The 19260-nt window shown below is 39.8% G+C and overlaps 1 protein-coding gene across 1 annotated transcript; it reads left to right on the forward strand.

Moving 5' to 3' along the window:
* The first annotated feature begins 7057 nt into the window (after nt 1-7057).
* ccdc47 (coiled-coil domain containing 47) lies at nt 7058-18110 on the forward strand. Its single transcript, XM_063470824.1, has 13 exons — nt 7058-7177; nt 11892-12190; nt 12289-12390; nt 14736-14910; nt 15016-15137; nt 15224-15289; nt 15410-15511; nt 15687-15797; nt 15921-16006; nt 16080-16138; nt 16238-16347; nt 16422-16589; nt 17472-18110. The coding sequence occupies exons 1-13, from the start codon at nt 7126-7128 to the stop codon at nt 17550-17552; spliced, it is 1533 nt and encodes a 510-aa protein (XP_063326894.1). The 5' UTR covers nt 7058-7125; the 3' UTR covers nt 17553-18110.
* Nucleotides 18111-19260: the final 1150 nt, after the last annotated feature.

The raw sequence follows: 19260 nt of genomic DNA on the forward strand, positions 1-19260 counted from the left end.
TAGACTCCCAAAGTCGGCTGCTCCGTTTCTCTGCTTGCACCAAGATCCACATCCTTTAAATAAAAATAAAAGAAAAAGATAAGTTAATTGCATACATATACATATGGACAAGTAAGTCCACCTTCCATTTCCTATCCTAAATTAAAAAAAGGAAAATAACTGATTGTTTTCCTTTTTTAACTTACCAAGAATTCCTTGAACAGGTCATCTGGCTTTTCATTTAAGTAGACACAGACAGCTTTCAGAATGTATTCCCGTCGAACATCAACGCTGGGATTCTGGTGGAGATAAGAACTCAATTTGAGAGAAGTTTACTATTTTGGTTCCTTTCAACCTCTTTACAAAAGTCAAAAATATTAACACATAATCCAGATAAGTGATTAAGCAATGTTTCATAACTCACATCAGTGACGTGCAGTGAGGTTCATGATTGGTAAGGCACTGACTCCTCTGAGTCAGATCAACAAATATATGAACCCAAAAATCGAAGCTTTTCAATTTCAACATTACGTGAAAGCTTTCATTTTTGTTTTAATCAATTCCAGATTGTTCAACAATATATTTAATAATTGTGCCCCTAAAAATATTAAAATTAAATAGAAGATTAGAACTGGGCAATATGGACTTAAAATCCTATCATGACATTTTGTGGTATTTTTTGCGATAACAATAAGTCTGTGAAGGTTCTCAGTCATCCAGATCATCGTAGTCTAAGGAGCTTGGAAAGAAAAGTGAAGCTTCTTCAGTGAAGAAGCTTCTCAGATGAGAGATGAAATGTCTTCAAGTAGCTTAAAGAAGTCCAGACGCTTTTCTTTCCAAGCTTTTTAGATAACAATAAGAGTTACAATAAAAGCTCATAATAGTATTTTTGCCTATAAATCTATCAATGCAGCAACACAAATACAAATACTGCAAATTAAACTTAGCAAATGTGCTATTTAGACAAACCAGCAGTTATTTATCTTGTTGAATTGATGATAAGTTTGACATTAATGGAAGTAATAGTCTCAACTAAATTATCATATATTTTTTTTAGAGGTTTGAAATAGGACGTGTGTTATCACAATATTGATAAGCGATGCAATAAGTGCCCAGCCCTACAGACGATGCATTACAATTTATTTAGGTTTGGTGTGATCTCATTTTTTGTGTGTAGTAAATAAATAGGTCAAATGACCTGGAAGCAATTTTAGAAAAATCATTAATTTTACATCAATTAATTAATTTATAAATAGGAGATGCATTGAAATAAAATTGGTGCGTCTCATTGCTTAGGACTGATTTGGTGTCAATTTGTCCTTTGTGAAATTTACTGATGTTCCCTAATGGCGCTGCTTTATTCACTGTGTCAATGGCGCTCTCAGTGTAATGTGATTACACTGTGAATCCATATACGTGTACCTCTTATACATGTTGCCTTTAGGGTTCAGCACTGCCCTCCATCAGCCTCACTCCATGCATTTTTGCAGCACATTTATGACCAGTAACATTAAACATGTAACACACATTCGCCAAATAAATTAGGTAGTCTCCATCAAGTCATCATCTGTATTACATGTGTAATCAAACATGTACGTTGGCGATTTAGAGAAACAGCAGTGGGATTGCGCATGTGTGTGTCCGCGGTGAGACACAGCATCATCATTGCCTCCTCTCAGCGTTTTACCTTGTATTTGAACAGAAAATCCGTAATGACAGCAATTTTGACCATAAAAATATTGAAATCACACAGAAAGCAAATTTAAAATCTAGTGTACAAATTGAATTTCTCTTTTGTTAGTATTTTACTTCTCATTAAGGTGCCTCACTTGACTGCATGTCACTGATTCACATGTATCTGCAAAATATTCAAATATACACATATTCAGTTGAAAAAAATTTCTGATTAATGACAGACACAGAAGTTAAAGAAGCATTCAAATAATTTCAGAGCTCAATCAAGGTCAACTAAAATACATACCCCATCCATGGCTGCCATGATTAAGTTGATATTGCGTTTGGCTGTTCCCCCCTTCTTTTTGAACACTCTAAGAAGGTGGTCAGCGTAGTGGTCCAGCTTGGCCATGAAAGTCGACAACAAAGGGACCATGGTGATGCGGGTGAACTCTAATTTTATTAGAGGCCACATGCAGGAATGTTACAACTTTCAGTCAAACATTTTGTATCTTTTAAAATTAACAATTTACAGTACTTTGTTCTTCTTCAAATACAAGTTCTTATGAAAATGACTTGCAATAACAAAATTAGTAAGAATTACCTCAGTCTCTGAAAACAGGGCAGGCCATTTGTTTTTGACCTCAGCAATGAATGGCATGTCTTTGATGATTTCCTGTCTTCAGTAGCGATGATAACCAATGGAAACTGATACAAGGAGTTAAATGCATTATGTATAACAGTATTACACATTATTCTGCACTTCAATGACAACAGATGAATGCATGTCTTATACTTTACAAATCAAAGTGTTAATCGCTTAAATCCCTGCGTTTGACACTAAACCAGAAATCAACATGGAGTCGAATTCTTTCAAACAATGTAGCAACTTAATTGATGCACGTTTCTAAAATACACTATACATTCATTTCATTCTTCAAACTACAGGAACCTGTCACTGAACAGACTCTTCTGGTTGTTTATGGCCGTGTGCAGAGGATGCCCAGCATTGTCCATAATGTCCAGCAGTTTTTTTTTAATGTCCTTTTCTCTGCCACTGACACCAGAGTGCCCAGCTTCATGCCGACCACAGAGCTAGCCTTCCTGATCAGTTTTTCCAGCCTGGATGAGTCCTTCTTTGCTGTGCTGCTCCCCAAGCACACCACAGCATAGAAAAGTACTCCAGCAACCACAGACTGGTAGAACATCCTCAGGAGCTTCCTGCAGATGTTAAAAGACCTCAGCCTCCTGAGGAAGTACAGTTGGCTTTGGGCTTTTTTATACAGGTGCTCTGTGTTGCATGACCAGTCCAGTTTGTTGTCCACCCACAGCCCGAGGTACTTGTACTTGATGCCTGGCTGACAACTGTATAAACAAAAACTACACACAATATTCAAAGCACATAGTGCACACTGTGGGAATTTACGACTGTGCGTAAATCCCCCCTAATATTGGTATGATCCGAGCTCAGACACTTTTTTTTTTTTTTTTTTCCTGTCCCGTTTGGATCTTTAGCCATCAGAATTGTTGTCTTAAGGCCAAGAGAGATGCCAAGCGGATTTACTTTACCAAGTGGATCATCATGGCCTTGCCATATTGGTCCATTTGATTGACCTTTATTATAATTATGTATTTATTTGATTTTCGGTTGTTACAGTCGGGACAGACATGACTGGGGGATAGGACAGGGAGAAAGAATGAAAGAAAGAGAGGGAGAGAAAGAAAAATAGAGGGGAGAAGAGATGGTGAGAAAGGGGAGAAGAAAGAAAGAAAAAACAAACAAAACACCTGGATCACCTGTATAGAGAAAAAAAAACAGAAGAGAAAACAAACAAACAAAAAACAGCAACATAATAAATACAGCACCATCACAATAAACTAGCTAGCAGTAGATAACAGTAGATACTAAATATTAAATGTTATTGTGCAGCACGCAAGATAGACAGCGCACAATGTGCTTTGAGGTAGCAGCCAGAGAGGTGTAGTTTGTGTCTGTGAACACCCGTGTGTACACCTGTGTGGATAAGCATGCTTGTATTCCAAAGGTTTCTCCATGTAACGATCTGCTAGGGAGTGTGGGGAGCCATAGCCCCATCCCCCAGGGCATGAAGCAGGTATGGAGGAGATCTAGGCCCCAGACATCCAGAGGCCCCAGAGTTCGAGGACCCAAGGAGGACCACCAAAGGGGGGCAACCGTGCCACCCTCCTGGGAAGAGCTGAGTAGAGCCCCAAACGAGAGGTCACCCAGCAGCCACGGAGCAGAGGCCAGAGGGGGTTGCAGTGGTGTACCCGCGGGCTCTGCCGGCAGCCAGCTGCGCCGGAGAGGACCGAGCTTCAGGCCCGGAGGCCAGAGGCCTGAGGGCACCCCACCCCCCGGAAGGGGCCCAGCCGGGCCACAGGTGCCAGGCCCCGCCAATCGGCCACCAGGAGTGAGCCGGTACATACATGAGCGCCCAGCCCCAGTCGACAAGAACCACCAGCACACCAACGTCTGAGGGCATCAGCCACCGGCAGGGAGTGTGGTGAGGGGAGATAGACTTTGGAGGGCCTGAGATGTTCCCAGAGAGGTCGAGTCTAAGACCCAACCTGACATATAGACACAGACGAACAGGCGCACGCAGACTCAAACGTGCATTCCCACCCCCATATACACAACCAAATACTCGGCACTTACCCAACGTGTAGACAGACACAAATAGACACTGCACAGACAATCACACTCCCCAAACATACTCTATATCCCAGGTCCAGGTACCCCCGCCCCCAGAGGGGCAAGCCGCACCTAGACCCAGGAGGTGTAACCCTTCTCTCTGGGGTGGAGGCAAGCGGACCGCCTCCTTATCTGCAGTAGCAGGGAGGCCCCGCATCCCGGGCTCAGACACTAAGCGACTGAGTGAGGGGGCGGGGCAGCTGCTGCTGCAAGTGCGCTGTTGGAGAAGCGCAGCCAGGCAGACAGAGGAGAACTGAAAGTACCAAAGTAAATCATTCGTACTGTACAAATAATGTAATAGTGTATCACAAAAGATTGATGTCAAACTGATCACTTGACCCATAATACATTACTTGCTCTTCAAGTGATCAACAAATGGCGAAATGAAAAGCAGAACAGCAACAATGCTGTTTCTTTAGAGAGTCTTAGCTTGCATGTGTGTTTATTTCATATTTTCAGTTGTTACCCTCCACGGCTAAATAAAACGGTTTCAGTAATGTACAGTAATGGACATAAGGAGCTTCTTTCAAAGAAAAAACTCAGGTAGATGTTATTTTATATATGCTTTGTATGTTGTTCAGTATATTTCTATGCAAAACAAGAGGAACTTCAATACACAGCAGCATATTCACAGTTTAAACCAGATATTTACATACACTTTATGGAAAACACAAGAACATTTTTTTACTGTGCAACATCAATTTAGAGTAAACTTGTTTTGTTTTGGATAAATAAATATTGAAATATCTTTTGAATTAGTTAAATGTCACAATAAAGAGAGACAGAGCTGTCTATTTTTATCACTTTCATCAAATTTAGTACATATACACTAAGTTTATTGTTAATTAATAAGAAAACTCCAGACGATTCCATTCTGAGCTGAAGAAGCTTCTGATAGGTTCGTAGAGTCCATGTGAGTAAATTGGTGGCACACCTGTGGATGCATATAAGGCAAAACACAGAGCCTGTTTCTGTGATTAAGAGATGTCAACCAAAACACCAGGAAAAGAATTGTGGAGTTCCATAAGTGTGGATCAATTTTGAATACAATTTGGTGCCATTTACAATTAAGAAATACAGACAGTTTCTCTCTTTACTCTTAAAGTTAACAGATATGTTTTTATATTTATCAATCTAAAAAAAATAAACATTTAGTCTGATTTGATGTTACAATTAAAAAAGTGTTTGTTTTCATCTGGTTTCAACTGTATATTTGAGGATGTTGGTGTTTGGCTTGATTGTCAGCACAAAGAGGGAGAGAGAGAAACAGAGAGGGATGGAGTATGAGGACAGAACAGAGATGGAACAAGAGCAGGTGAGACACACATGTTAGTCAAATGGTTGTTTACCAAAAGTATCACCGTATCATAGGTACTCATGTATCTCGTACCTAGTGTTTCTTTTTAGGTTTGTTATTTTTCAAATTCTATATTTATTAAGTTATGCAGGCTTGTTTGCACAACAAGGCTAAATAATTATATAAACTTTTCTGAATCTAAATAGTGTACTTTGGTAGAATTAAAAAAATAAGTGCAGTGCAGGTCTATGATGATTTTTAGTGCTACTATCATCTAGTTCTGATTCTGGTTCTGTCTTGGTTCAATCCTCAGTAGTCCTGATTTTGAACTGTTGTAGTCCTGTTTTAATTCCAGATCAGTTCTGGGTCTGGTTGAATTGGGGTTTAGTCCTCGTGTCTTGATACAGCCCGACTTTGTTCTGCCTTGCTGCTTAATTAAAAAACTAGTTTAAGGTGTCCTGCATATGTGATATATATATTTTCCCCATATGAAGTCATTCTTTTTTTGAACAAAACTCAAAACAGAGCCTATTAATCTTAATCATTAATCATTTCTACTTATAAGACAAGAGACATTGTTTCAATCATTAACATGGATTTTATTGACAAAAAGATAACCCTTCCTGGAACAATCCAAGAACAACTAACACTTATGCATAAACAAAGGCACGTAGAAAAAAGAATGTAATGCAAACGCACATTTGAGCACATAAGAAGGGGACGATGCCACCTCGAACGTTCATCTGCCTCCCCACATCTGGAGCAACGAAAAGGGATATATTTGAGGCACATAACCTGCAGGTTTAGAAGTAGCTCTAGCTTTCTGAAAGTCTCACATTCAGGGCTGCTGCTGGCCAGTTGGGTTCCCTTGGAGAAATGTGCAAAGTAATCATATGCAAAGAACAACTCGAGTAAAACAAAAGCCTCATTGTTATGTTGATTATACTTAACTGATAAGTATTGATATATTGTAAGTTGTCACTTTAACACAAACTTTTACCAAAATAACTGAACGAATGGGACTGTGTTTCGACGACTTTAAATTAAATGTGTATTTTTTAAACGAGTCTTTTTAGGTACAAAAGCCTGCATGCAAATATAAATCTGATGTTTTTATGTTTTATATTATATATTTTATGTTTATAGATCTATTTGTTTATTTGATTTACTTTTTTTATCGTTTAGAAATAAGAGCATTTTTTTGAATTCGTTAAGATTGACGGTAAACGAGAAATATCGTTAAGATTAACATGTAGTGTATGACAACTAAGTTTTTAAGTGTAACTTTAGTTGCGCGCTGTGTCCGCCAGGGAGCGGCAGTGCAAACATTTCCGGTTTTAACAATCAAAATAAAAGTTTCATTTTGGAAATGTACAGAAACAAATCCACCACATCCGGTCGCGATACTTTAATTTTGAAAGGTTTTTCTTGATTTTCAGGTGTACCGTCAGCACAAGGGCAGTTCATGCTATTTAATCTACACGAGTACTCCTTTTACCGTCACAGGTCGACTTCAGGTGAGCTGTTTATTCACTAGTTTATGATAATTGGGCTTATTTTAAACGAAAAGGCTGTTTTTTTTCCTCAAATCGTAAGCTTTGTTGTTAGAGACGTGCTGTCATGCTAGTTAGCTACCGTTAGCAGGCTAATGTCAGATTTGCTAGCGGTTAATGAGTGAGTGAGAGCTGGGCGGCGGGGGGGATGGGTCGGGTGATATTAATACTGTTTATGCTTTAATTATATAGCCATTACTAGATAAGGCCGCATTTATAGTCTTAACACAAATGTCACTGAAAAAGTCAAAGACTTAAATCTCTGTTTTAGCTGTTAGCGAGTGTTTAGCAGAGATTGGGTCGGTGGCTAAAAGTTACTTGAGCTAAAGAAAGCTCATAGGATTGAAGCTGCTTAAGTTACTCCCGGCTGGCATGTGTGTCTACAGACGTCTGAAGGTGTAGTTTTATAAGTTTTTTTTAATGATAAAGCGGAGATGCGACAATTAAAGGTTCTTTTCTTCATTAGTCCTTTCGGGTTTCTGTCGCTATACTGGGAGCGTTTCCTCTTTGGGAATTTGTCACCTTAATATCCCACTGTGTGATGAGATTAAACTTCCTCAGAGTTTAATCTCAAAGAAAGACCGCTTCTCTTTGCAAATGCTGGTCTGGTTTTAGATTAATACTTCAGTCTATGGGTTAAAGATCTGCTGAACGTAAGACGGTTCATCAATTTCATCAAGCTATCCTGCGGTCAAGTGTTGCTGAATCCTAATAAGATCTTTTTCTGCGTATCTTGTATTTTCTTTGTTGTTGGAGCTCTGTCTTTGACATCATTAACTTGATGAACTATACACTCGTCAATAATTACTTTACCACACCTGTCCAAAAATATTGTTCTTTATAATATGTTGTTATATGCAGTTATCAATTTTTAATGTACAGTACAACAACCACATAAATATTTAATGTCCGATCTCATCGATATAGTGCTCAAACACGCTGGTCATAAAGAATGACATTTCCATACCAGATTGGGGTGCCAGTGGAAACTGTGTTACTGTTGGCTGAAACCAAAGGAAGAGGAGAGGGGGAAGGAATATTAGGAGACTGTGAAAGAGAAGGAAAGGCAGGACTGTAGATGTGAGAGTAGGGACTTGACTGGTTCATAGATGTAGTGAAGGGGGCAGATGTCAACCCCTAAAGGGAGTAGCCAAAAGAAGTATGACCCTTGTCTCTTAGTGGGTGTGGATGGCAGTGGTCCTAGGTGGTTATAATTAGTATTATGGTTTTATTTTCTATGCTTCAGTATGTCTGTCTTTATATCTTAACTCTAAAGTTCTCAAGTAAGTGGCCTTATGTTCTTCTGTTGGATGGAGTAAAAGAAAGAGAGAGTTAAACTTTAAAATTTTTAGTATCCAGTTGAGGATATGGTAGACTTTGAGGTTGTAAAATTTCCCTAAAGCCGCAGTTCAGTTTATTTCTCACAGAGAAAGAATTAAAAAAACAAAACAAAAACAAAATCTGGTTTTCTCTTTTTTTGTGTAAACCATTCACGGCGGGCAGCACTTTGCAAACGTGCAAATGACCTTTTTTTTTGTTGTTGTCGTTGTTTGCTTGGAAACCTGCATATTTACATAGCGGTAGATATGGGGGGAAGATTTCTTTGTCTTTTGCATGTTTCCACCTGAAAAACCAAATCTCTCCTGAGAACCAGCTCCATGCATAGCATCAAGCTATCCTTAAGAGTAAATCAGCATTATAACTTATAAGCGTATCACTAATAAAGCTCTGACACTGCATGTTAAAAGCAAAGCACTGTAAGTGTAGTTAGTGATGTATGGAGCTGACAGTTTCTGGGTTTTGGTGTTGATGCTAAACAGCCTTCTGCCTGAGTGGAGGGGAGGGTGTCATAACAGTTTATAGCAGGGGTAGGCAACCTTTCTGATGGCGAGTGCCATTTAAAATTCAGTGTGCCATATGATTGCATTAGCAATAAATTTAATAACGCTCTATATGAACAGTTACACAATATATAGAACCACTTTATAGAATTATATTTGTTTGCAGATGTTGGCAGCTATCAGCAAATAGTTATCAGCTATTTTAAATCAAAAAAAGACACTTTTTATCCATAACAAGAACTCCATAACAGCAAATGAACTGTACAACAGAAAATACAAATGCTATTTATGGTCTCCTCACAACAATGATAAGAAAAATAAATTAAGCCAATGTGGCATGTCTGTTAATACAGAGACACACATGTTAATGTGATCACTGGTCTCCCACTCAGAGACACAGGTCTACGAGTGTCCAGCATTCAGACGGCTACCTGAGGACACTCATGTGAGAGAAAATCTGCTCACACAGATATGTAGCGCCAAGTACTGTCAATAAGGCCTCTGCAATGTTCTGAAGACAGTTAAACTTGTCAGGTAGTGATGTCCAGCAGGTGAAAATGCAGCTCCATGAACACGCACAGCTATGGATTCCAGCTGCTTCGATGTTGCATTAACTGGCATTAACTCAGCCAGCATTTTGACTACAGACCGGCCCACCAGGTATTAAAGCCATAAAGCCTTTGAATGAAAACAAACGCTGTTGTGACAGTGATGTACACTGTCTTGTTGGTATATGTATGATTTCTATACATTTTACATCAGATAAAAACTTTGGTTGTAAGCTTCAGATAATTTTTTAATAACAGCCAGACATTTTAAATGAGAATAAGAAAGTATTTCTTTGTGCCCCCCTTTCCCTGTTAATGCCATACCTGGCCCCCTGGCAAAACTTTGCTAGATCCGCCCCTGCACATTTGCCAGCTGTCAGCTACTTAGAAAAGGATCCTGGTGTTATTTGTCTCTCAGAAACAGTTCATAACTTCCCTTCAACTCATTCATGTCACCTAAAAGGTAAACCTGTTTCTCCATCACCTGTTCAGCTCTGATGATTCAGTAAGGACATTTCCTGGTTTCATCTTCATGTTTCCCTCTCACCAGATATACAAACCGATATCATGACCAGCAGCTTTTACAGCTGTGGCTCCAGCAAACATCAGATACTAGAAAGTAATATTAAATAAATTCTAACAACAGCTGACCAAGCTTAAACGTGCTGCTGTTGTTTAGTGCGACATCCGGCAGTTTCCTCTTTCTGGCGCAAAGTGGGCGATAAACAAACAAGAGAGAAAAGCCGATCAGCTGATCATTGATCAGTTTCGTGATTAAAGTAGCAACAGGAGAGGGAGGGGAGAGAATGAGAGGAGAAGAGGCAGCTGTGCAGCGTAACGACAGAATAAATCCACCTTTGTGTCTTTTTCCATTCTAGCTGAAGTCCACCGGGACAAACTGCGCCCCTTCTCAGCTCAACACGAAACGTGTAATAATTTCTCTGAATGCGGGAGGATTCCGTCTTTTTATGGGACGGTTGGCAACTCTACTAACTAACCTTATGAATAAAATAACGTTCACTATCAGTAACATCATAGCACCGACCCAGCTGTATAGAAACTCCGTCATGCTAGCTAGCACCTAAACTTGGTTTATATCTGACTCAGACTGCAGGTCACAACTTCTTACCTGAAGTTCAGTTCACCTGATAGTCGGACCGGCGGCTGCCTCGGGTCTCTCCTCCTCCCGCCTCCCCTCTCCCTCATCCACCTGCTTGCCTCCACCACTTGCTAATGTTAGTGAATCTGTGGAAGCTCCGCCATAGCCACCACCAAACAACTGAGTTATTTTTACACACCGGCCAGAATCTGGCCAATCCACCACCTTTCATTGTTTATACCGTTACAAAAAAAAAATAAAAATCATCGGGCCACCGAGCAAATGCCCGGTATGCCTGATGGCCAGTCCAGCTATGGTCGTGCCATCAGTTAACCCTTCGCGTGCCAACTGTGGCACGCGTGCCTAGGGTTGCCGACCCCTGGTTTATAGGCTGGGTCAATGGGTGGGTGGGATCCCTCATAATACAGACCATGAAGGGGAGGGAGCTACAAATGATCTGGGCAGCTTCCACTACGCTCTGCAGCAGCTTCTTCTCAGCAGCATACCAGGTGGTGATGGGGTGTTGAGGCCAACCTGCCTCAGCCTCTTGAGGAAATGAAGTCACTGGTAGGCGTTCCTAACGATGTCTGCAGGTGCTACTGTTCCACGTCATGTCCCTGGAAATGTGTTCTCAGATGTATTTGAAGCTGTGGACTGTTTCTACAGCTCCTCCTCTGATGAACAGGGAGATGGAGTATTGCTCCTCTTCCTGAAGTCCAAGACCAACTTCCTTATCTTCCCCACATTGATGCAGAGGTTGTGCTTCCCACTATTATATCTTTCACATCCTGCAGATATCATTCTTTTCTACATTAACAAAAGATTTTGCGTGTAAAAGTTTGGGCTTTTCACCAGAACTGGTTTTATAAAATAGACAATGATTAGAGAAAAATGCACGAATTTCTGTTAAATGAAGTTACACAATACTCTTTGAGTATTTAAAAATAAGGTGGCTTTAATGTTAAAATGGTCCACAGGTCTCATTTAATAAACAAAAGTATTTTTGTTGCCAGATGTCCTTGTTGATTATTTATCTATTATTTTTATGTCTTAATTTTTGTCTTAAGATGGTTTGTAAGAGGTTTTTGTTTTTGTTTTTTTTTCCTTCCCTTGACCAGTTTTTCTGCTCTGTCTACGATGTTGTTAACCCTTATTTTCCTGTTTGTCGCATCAACATTCTCTCTATGCAGGTCCCACCATGCGAAGCCTCTATCTCCTCCTGATACCCGCTCTCCTGCTCCTCTTGGCCATCCCCGTCTCCAGGGGGCGTTACAATGATGATTTTGACGATGGAGAGGACCTAGCAGACTTCGATGACAATGACTTTGCCGAGTTTGAGGACATGACCGACGATTCAGCAGCTGAAGCAGAAACCGCCCCTCCACCTCGGGTTTCACCATCCTTGCAGCCGGATGAGGATGAGGATGAAGATGAAGCCACAGTGGAGCTGGAGGATGGACAGGATGGTTTTGAAGACCCAGACACACAGGTTCATTACCTTCTAACTCTTTACATCTCAGTATTTGAACACAGTTTACATAATAAATCATGTTTGTTTTGATTTATTTCCTTTTCATATTTTACTAGGATCAAGATATATACAGCAAATATGACCAGGAGGAGTTTGAGGGGATTGGAGACATGGAGAAGACGGGACACTCCATGAAAGACCCCCTGATAATCCACACGGTAAGCCGGGCTTACTGCTGAAATCTTCTAAAAAGCAAGTCTGGCATAGTGAGTGCAGCATTCCTAATCTTTGAATATACTTTGCATGTTCATGAGTCCACTTACTCCTGAGTAATAGGACTGTGAGCGCAAGGGTCCATGCAGATCACTAGTGTGACCACACATAAATTCTCCATTTATATGTGGAGAGTTTACATTATTGTGCAACAACTTGACATGCTCTCCAGTCTGTGGACTTCAAGTAGACTTCAAATAAGTAAAATGGGGACGATGACTTGGATATCTTGTCTCAAGCTAACCGTGCGCACAACAGATCAAGAGTTTAGAAACCCATAATTTTGTTCTGCTCCTTTGACTGAAAATGAAACAAAGGCAAAATTAAAATGATAAATGTAAATAATCACCCGCCCACCTATTGTCTAGCTTCAGTTTCACCAATTTATACCACCAGCACAATAAACCTGCACTATATCAGACAATAATGCATATAGCAGTTTTACCCTAAATCCCACGTTGCTAGTCATATAAGTGAAGTGTCCAAATGAATGCATGGATGAAAGATAGAACTCTGCCTAGATGTGGTGTAGCAAAACCTTCCACAGGGGAACTTGTTCTGCCATCAATACTAATCAACCATCATTATCATATGTTAAAAAAAACAAAACACTAAACATGCTGTCTTATAATACAGAAAGATTAGCAGTTCAGAAAAGGTTTATGCCAGTCATAAAACTCGGTGAATCCTAAAGACACAGACATCAACTTTATTAATCCCACACTGAGGCAATTTACATAATACAGCAGCACAAATAAGAAAAAATCAATATTATACATTTAGAAATAGAAAGAAATGACTGTGTACAAATTAAAAAATACAACTTAAAAAAGCCAAAATACTGCACAAGAGTAATTTGTACTGTATATTAAAGGTTGCTTTATCCAGTAAAATACACTCATTTTTTTTTATGTGTACATAAAGTGCAGTGGGTGTGATGAGATAGAGAGATATATATATACACACACACATATATATACACATGAGAGAGAGAGAGAGATATATATATAGAGAGATATATAACACACCCTATTATGTGTGTGAATTGTATCTAACTGCTGTCAGGAGGAAGGAGCTATGGTGCTCTGTCCTACACAATGCCTGTAACCGTCTAATGCTCAAGGAGCTGCTCAGGGCCTCCACATTCTCATGCAGGGGGAGAGAGAGGAGCTGTACATCGACCATAATCCTCCTCTCACCCACCTCTATGGAGTCTAGGGGACTGGCCAGGACAGAGCTTGCCGTCCTCATCAGTCTATTGAGTAAAATAGTCTCAGAGTTGCACTGATTTGAGCTAGATTACTAAGTTAGTCAGACTGATACCCTGGCTGTTATTCACCTGTTTCATACACAGTTGTGTCTGTCTGCAAAGGAATGATCGATCTCAGAAATGTCAAACCAGGTTTGGGGTTATTTAGAAACTGTACAGTCATTCCATTTAAAAAGAACAAAAGTAGCAACCTGTAATATCCCCATGATGTTACAGTCAAAAAGAAATCAACCAAGTTTTCAACCTGAACATTGTTTTTGCTTTTAAAAATTGCCATTGTTTAATAGTTCAGAACATCTTGAAAAAACAAACACAAACTTCAGTAATTCAGGGCAAAAATCACATTTAATCATTATTTTAATAAACAAGCCTCATGTAGTTATTGAACTAAAAAATTAATCTGTCCTTAAACTTTAAATTTAATTTAAATAAAACATGAACGGCTGAACAAGTGGATGTGTTGGAAGACACAAGGTCATTCTGTAGTCATTAGGCTCAGACTAGCAAGTGTTTTGTGTTTTTTGACTGTAAACCAGTCTTTCCAGGGCTGCAGTCAGTCCCCGCTGGCCCACAGCATGCCTGTGGGTGTAGATGGGGGCAACAAGAGCCCCAGGCAGCAATAAACTAATCCACCTAGGGAAGAGCAGAGCAACATCACTGGGGAAACAAAAGCAACAACCAAATGGCACAATGTATTAGCAAACAGCTGCAGGCTAATAATGATCCTAAGGAAGGAGCACCTGCAAAAACCTTTTTATGAATTTACTTCAAGATCAGTGAGGCTTACAGGTACTTTTAGGAGTCATTTTGTAGTGAAGTATAATAAACTTTTAATTTAAAATCTTCTAATTTGATTAAAGATGCTGTTAAATGTTTACATTAAAAACAAGGATCATAAAAACAGGCCTTAGAGTGAGAAATTATAAATTAATCTTTATTGTCTTTTTTTTTTTTTTTTTTTTTTGTAAATCTTCATTCCTGACTGAGCTGCTATACTCTTGGCTGTTTGCTTCTCTGCAGGTTCCTGCACATCTCCAGAACAGCTGGGAGAGTTACTACATGGAGATCCTGATGGTGACGGGCCTGCTGGCCTATATCATGAACTACATCATTGGAAAGAACAAAAACAGTCGCCTGGCTCAGGCCTGGTTTAACTCGCACAGGGAGCTTCTTGAAAGCAACTTTGCACTAGTGGGTGAGTTTTTTCCACACTGCCAGAAAGATTACTCAACAGGCTAGATCTACTTCCTTGTATTTGGTGTTAATGGTTAGCATGAGGTTAACTGTTGACACTTTGTAGGTGATGATGGCACCAGTAAAGAAACGGTAAGCACTGGGAAGCTGAACCAGGAAAATGAGCACATCTACAACCTGTGGTGCTCTGGACGTGTGTGCTGTGAAGGCATGCTGATCCAACTCAAGGTGTGGGCAGTGTGTTCTGACATACAAGTATGAGTATTAGATATATGTATGCTACATGTATCTCATGTTTTTATTGTCTTTTAAAGTTTCTTAAGAGGCAGGACCTGCTTAACGTTCTGGCCAGGATGATGAGGCCCGCCTGTGACCAAGTGGTACGTTTTCACTTTTTCTTTTCTCTCCTCTGTGTATTGCTGCAGATACACTTTCTAACCAGCAGTGTCTGTGGGTTGGGGTTTTTTGTTGTTGTTTTTTTTTTGTTTTTTTTTTTGCAGCAAGTCAAAGTGACTCTTAATGATGAAGACATGGATACTTTTGTATTTGCTGTGGGCACCAAGAAGGCCATGGCCCGGCTTCAGAAGGAGATGCAGGACTTGGTGAGTTTCCTCCTCAAATTGGACATGCAGTTTTAAAATTCACTGTTTCATGCATACAAATACTGACTTGTGTAGTCTGAATTCTTTGAATTTTTACCCGCTACGCATTAATATAAAATAAAATCCTTGTTTTGATTTATTCATTTATTTATTTTTTTAATCTCTTTTTCCTCAGAGTGAGTTCTGTGGTGATAAGCCAAAGTCTGGAGCCAAGTATGGGCTTCCAGACTCTCTGGCTATTCTTAGTGAGATGGGCGAGGTTACGGATGGTGTGATGGACAACAAGGTGAAGTCTGGCTCTCATATCAAAGCAGTGTCATAAAAGAGACTGAATATTCTGAGAATACTCTCTTTAAATCTATTGCTGTCATTAAAACTCTGTGTTGCCTCCCTTTTTTTGTCATTTTAGATGGTACATTATATCACCAATCACGCTGATAAGATTGAGTCCATCCATTTCTCGGACCAATTTTCTGGTCCAAAAGTTATGCAAGAGTAAGTAATCATTTACTTTTTCATATTATAGTTTAGAATTTCTGTCTACTGATGGATTTCTTTGATGCTTCAGGGAGGGTCAGCCATTAAAGCTGCCTGAGACCAAGAAGACACTGCTGTTTACATTTAATGGTGAGCATGTCATTTCTGCTACTGTCTTGGACATTGTCATTAAACCTCATTTGATTTCACTGGTGTTTATTTTAATATATTTTATGTTTTTATATTCAGTGCCTGGCATGGGCAACACCTCTCCCAAAGACATGGACGCTCTGCTTCCTCTCATGAACATGGTGATCTACAGCATCGATAAAGTCAAGAAGCTTCGTCTGAACAGAGAGGTGTGTACAGAGCACCCACTATTGCAGTGTACTAATGTTTTAGCTTCTTTTTGTAATCATTCTTGTATATTTAGGGCAAACAGAAAGCTGATAAAAACCGTGCCCGTGTGGAAGAGAACTTCCTGAAGCAGACTCACGCTCAGCGTCAGGAGGCAGCCCAGACACGGCGGGAGGAGAAGAAGAGAGCAGAGAAGGAGAGGATCATGAATGAAGAGGACCCCGAGAGACAACGTCGTCTGGAGGTCTGCAACAAGAACGTTTCAGACTGAATACACTCAAAATGATACGCAGCAGTATGCAGTAAATGTGCAGATGGCTTTAGCTAAAAGAAAAAGAAAAACTGACCAAACATGGTAAAACCCACTAGTAAGTGAGTAACTAAAATATTTATATAGCACTTTTCATAGACAAAAAACGCACAAAGTGCCGGACACAATTAAAAGACAATATCAACAGAGAACTATGTTTTTAAAAAAGAACTTAAAAAACATAAATGAAGACTGTGAGAAGAAGACTCCACAGAGTCAGATAAACAGAGCTGGAGTGGTATTCTGCTCCAAAGCCTTGGTGGCACAGACGGAAAAAGCTCTGTACGAGGGAAAACTAATAGATTTTGCGCTTGGGAGCAAAGACAGCAAGCAGCAGTGTGACAAGAAGTCTGGACCTTGTCCATTTGGTGTTCTGGTATGCAAGTGTGATTAAAAAGCAGGACCTAATGACTGGTTGCAACATGTTTTCAAACTAACTGTCTGTAATTGTAAATCAGATTGGTGAAAGTTTGGAAATAACTGCAATCTGTCTGAGTGATTGCAGTTAGCCTGAGTTTGAGATGGGTTGCCTCCCATCAGGCAACATCTGCACTCATCTTGCAATTAAAAGTGGCCAGAGGTTGAGGGAGTTTCATGCTCAGCAATTGACTGCTGCAAGTCCATCTCTGAATGCAATCAGCTGTGAATATCTTTTAGATATCTTCAGTTCAAGTGACTAATATTATCAGTTATAATGTACATTGATGGTGTTGGGGTGTCACAACACTTTAATTAAGACACTTATACCTTAGCAAGACAGCAAGTGTGCAAAATCTGCAAAATTCAACTGTATGTTTTCTCATGTGACATTTTCAGGAAGCTGCCCAGCGGCGTGAGCAGAAGAAGATTGAGAAGAAGCAGATGAAGATGAAGCAGATCAAAGTTAAAGCCATGTGAAAGATCACCACAGGGATGAGGATACAAGCACACATAAAAGCAGTGCTCAGCTCAGACCGTTTTCTTCCAGCTTGTCTCACCACAGTCCACAGCTCTTCCTTACAAGTCGCTCAAAGCTTCAAACAGACATCCTGCACCTCTGGATGTGTCGAGCTTAGCTGTTTGTATCACCACCTGCTCCATGTCAGTGGCTAAATCTTAAAGACTGTGAGTGAATATGAGAAGGACTTTTTTTCACCATTGAATCTGTCACCACTTCTCACGCCAAGATTTTTCCTTGAATTTCATGAACGTTGCGTAGCTCAGTGAGCTTTTTAACCTTAATTTGCAGGGAAGGAATACACTATTTGGTAATACTCAGACACATTTTTTTAAAGGAATAAAAGGATTGCTGTGGTTTCATTGGATATAAGCATTAATATAATAAATGATACTGTCAAGGATGTTTTAATTTATATATACAATGTGGTTGATTTCTTGCAAGTTGTTTCTAATCTTTATCTGAGCAAACATAATAAAATGTACTGGAGTCTGTTGGAAAATTTTGTTTTTAATGGTAAATGACAAGGCAGCTGGTTATGGGTGTTAGTGTGGTGTGTGGGTAATAAAATAGTCTCTCACTATTAAATTGATATACTTCTTTGGGTGGTAGTTGTTGAAAGAGTGAAGGGATAAAATGGGCACCAGAATAAGGGTGGGGCTTAGTGCTAAATTTAACTAGTAAACTCCGTCAGCAGTCTGAACTACATTTGGTCACATCGGCATGGTCGTGTCTTAACAGGCTGAACTATTATAGTCCTGTGAGGCTGGAAGTCATTTTTAATTATAAAGGTGTTTAATAGTTTACTGAATCTGGAGAAATGAAGTGCAGAAATGGACTTGTCATTTTGTCAGCTAAAATAATTTAATCCTTGTCTTTGGTAAAATGTTAGTTCCTTTTTTTTTTAAGTGTGACAGTCTCAGATGTTTGTTTAATGAACTCCCCTCTCTGGTTAAAGTGACAGAAAGCACTTGTTAGTATTATTGGCAGTTTATTGCTGCCCTGCTTTTAAAGGTGAACTAGAACTACATCAATTTACTAAATATACAATTCAGCAGCACAAACCAGTTCTTACGTATTTTGACAGGTAAGTTCTTTTTCATCTCGAATAAATCAGAGGGATAATAGATACTTGTCACACTCTAACACAAAGTCGGTTAAACTTCAGGCAATTGATCTGTCCAGTAAGAAAGCTAGAACCAATATGAATCCATTTCACCTGCTTTGGGACATTAAAAGTGACAACTGATGCAATGGAGAGTCAACAACCTTTGTGTGACTGAGCCAGGTTGGCACAGTCACACAAAGGTTCTGGTTCTTGTAGCAGTCTCAAGAGGTTGGAGGGGCATCAGGGCAGCAGCAGGGATAATATCTGCTCCTTTTTCCATAGAGAAACAGGGATCCCTGCCAGAACTCTGGAAAATGCCCTCCAGCAGGTTCATGTATGAGACTGGACTCTGAACCTGGCTCCATGGTGGCAACATGAGGTCCTGGTATCTTTTAGTAAGATCTGCGATCACAATTGTGCCCCATGCACCTTGATAGGTCCACCACTGGCACCCTGTTCTTTACACAGATGAGAACAAGCTCATGCTGAGCACCTTGGTGTGTTCAAGTGACGGAGTCTAGGGACACCATGGCAGATGTTATGCTGCCTCCAACAATATG

This window comes from Pelmatolapia mariae, linkage group LG4 (assembly GCF_036321145.2).
Source record: "Pelmatolapia mariae isolate MD_Pm_ZW linkage group LG4, Pm_UMD_F_2, whole genome shotgun sequence".
Taxonomy (NCBI): Eukaryota; Metazoa; Chordata; class Actinopteri; order Cichliformes; family Cichlidae; genus Pelmatolapia; species Pelmatolapia mariae.

Coding starts and splice junctions, on each gene's coding strand:
- ccdc47 (XM_063470824.1), top strand. CDS start 7,126: ATGCTATTTAATCTACACGAGTACTCCTTTTACCGTCACAGGTCGACT. Junction 14,911..15,015: donor AAGCAACTTTGCACTAGTGG/GTGAGTTTTTTC, acceptor GACACTTTGTAG/GTGATGATGGCACCAGTAAA. Junction 15,798..15,920: donor ATGGTGTGATGGACAACAAG/GTGAAGTCTGGC, acceptor TTGTCATTTTAG/ATGGTACATTATATCACCAA.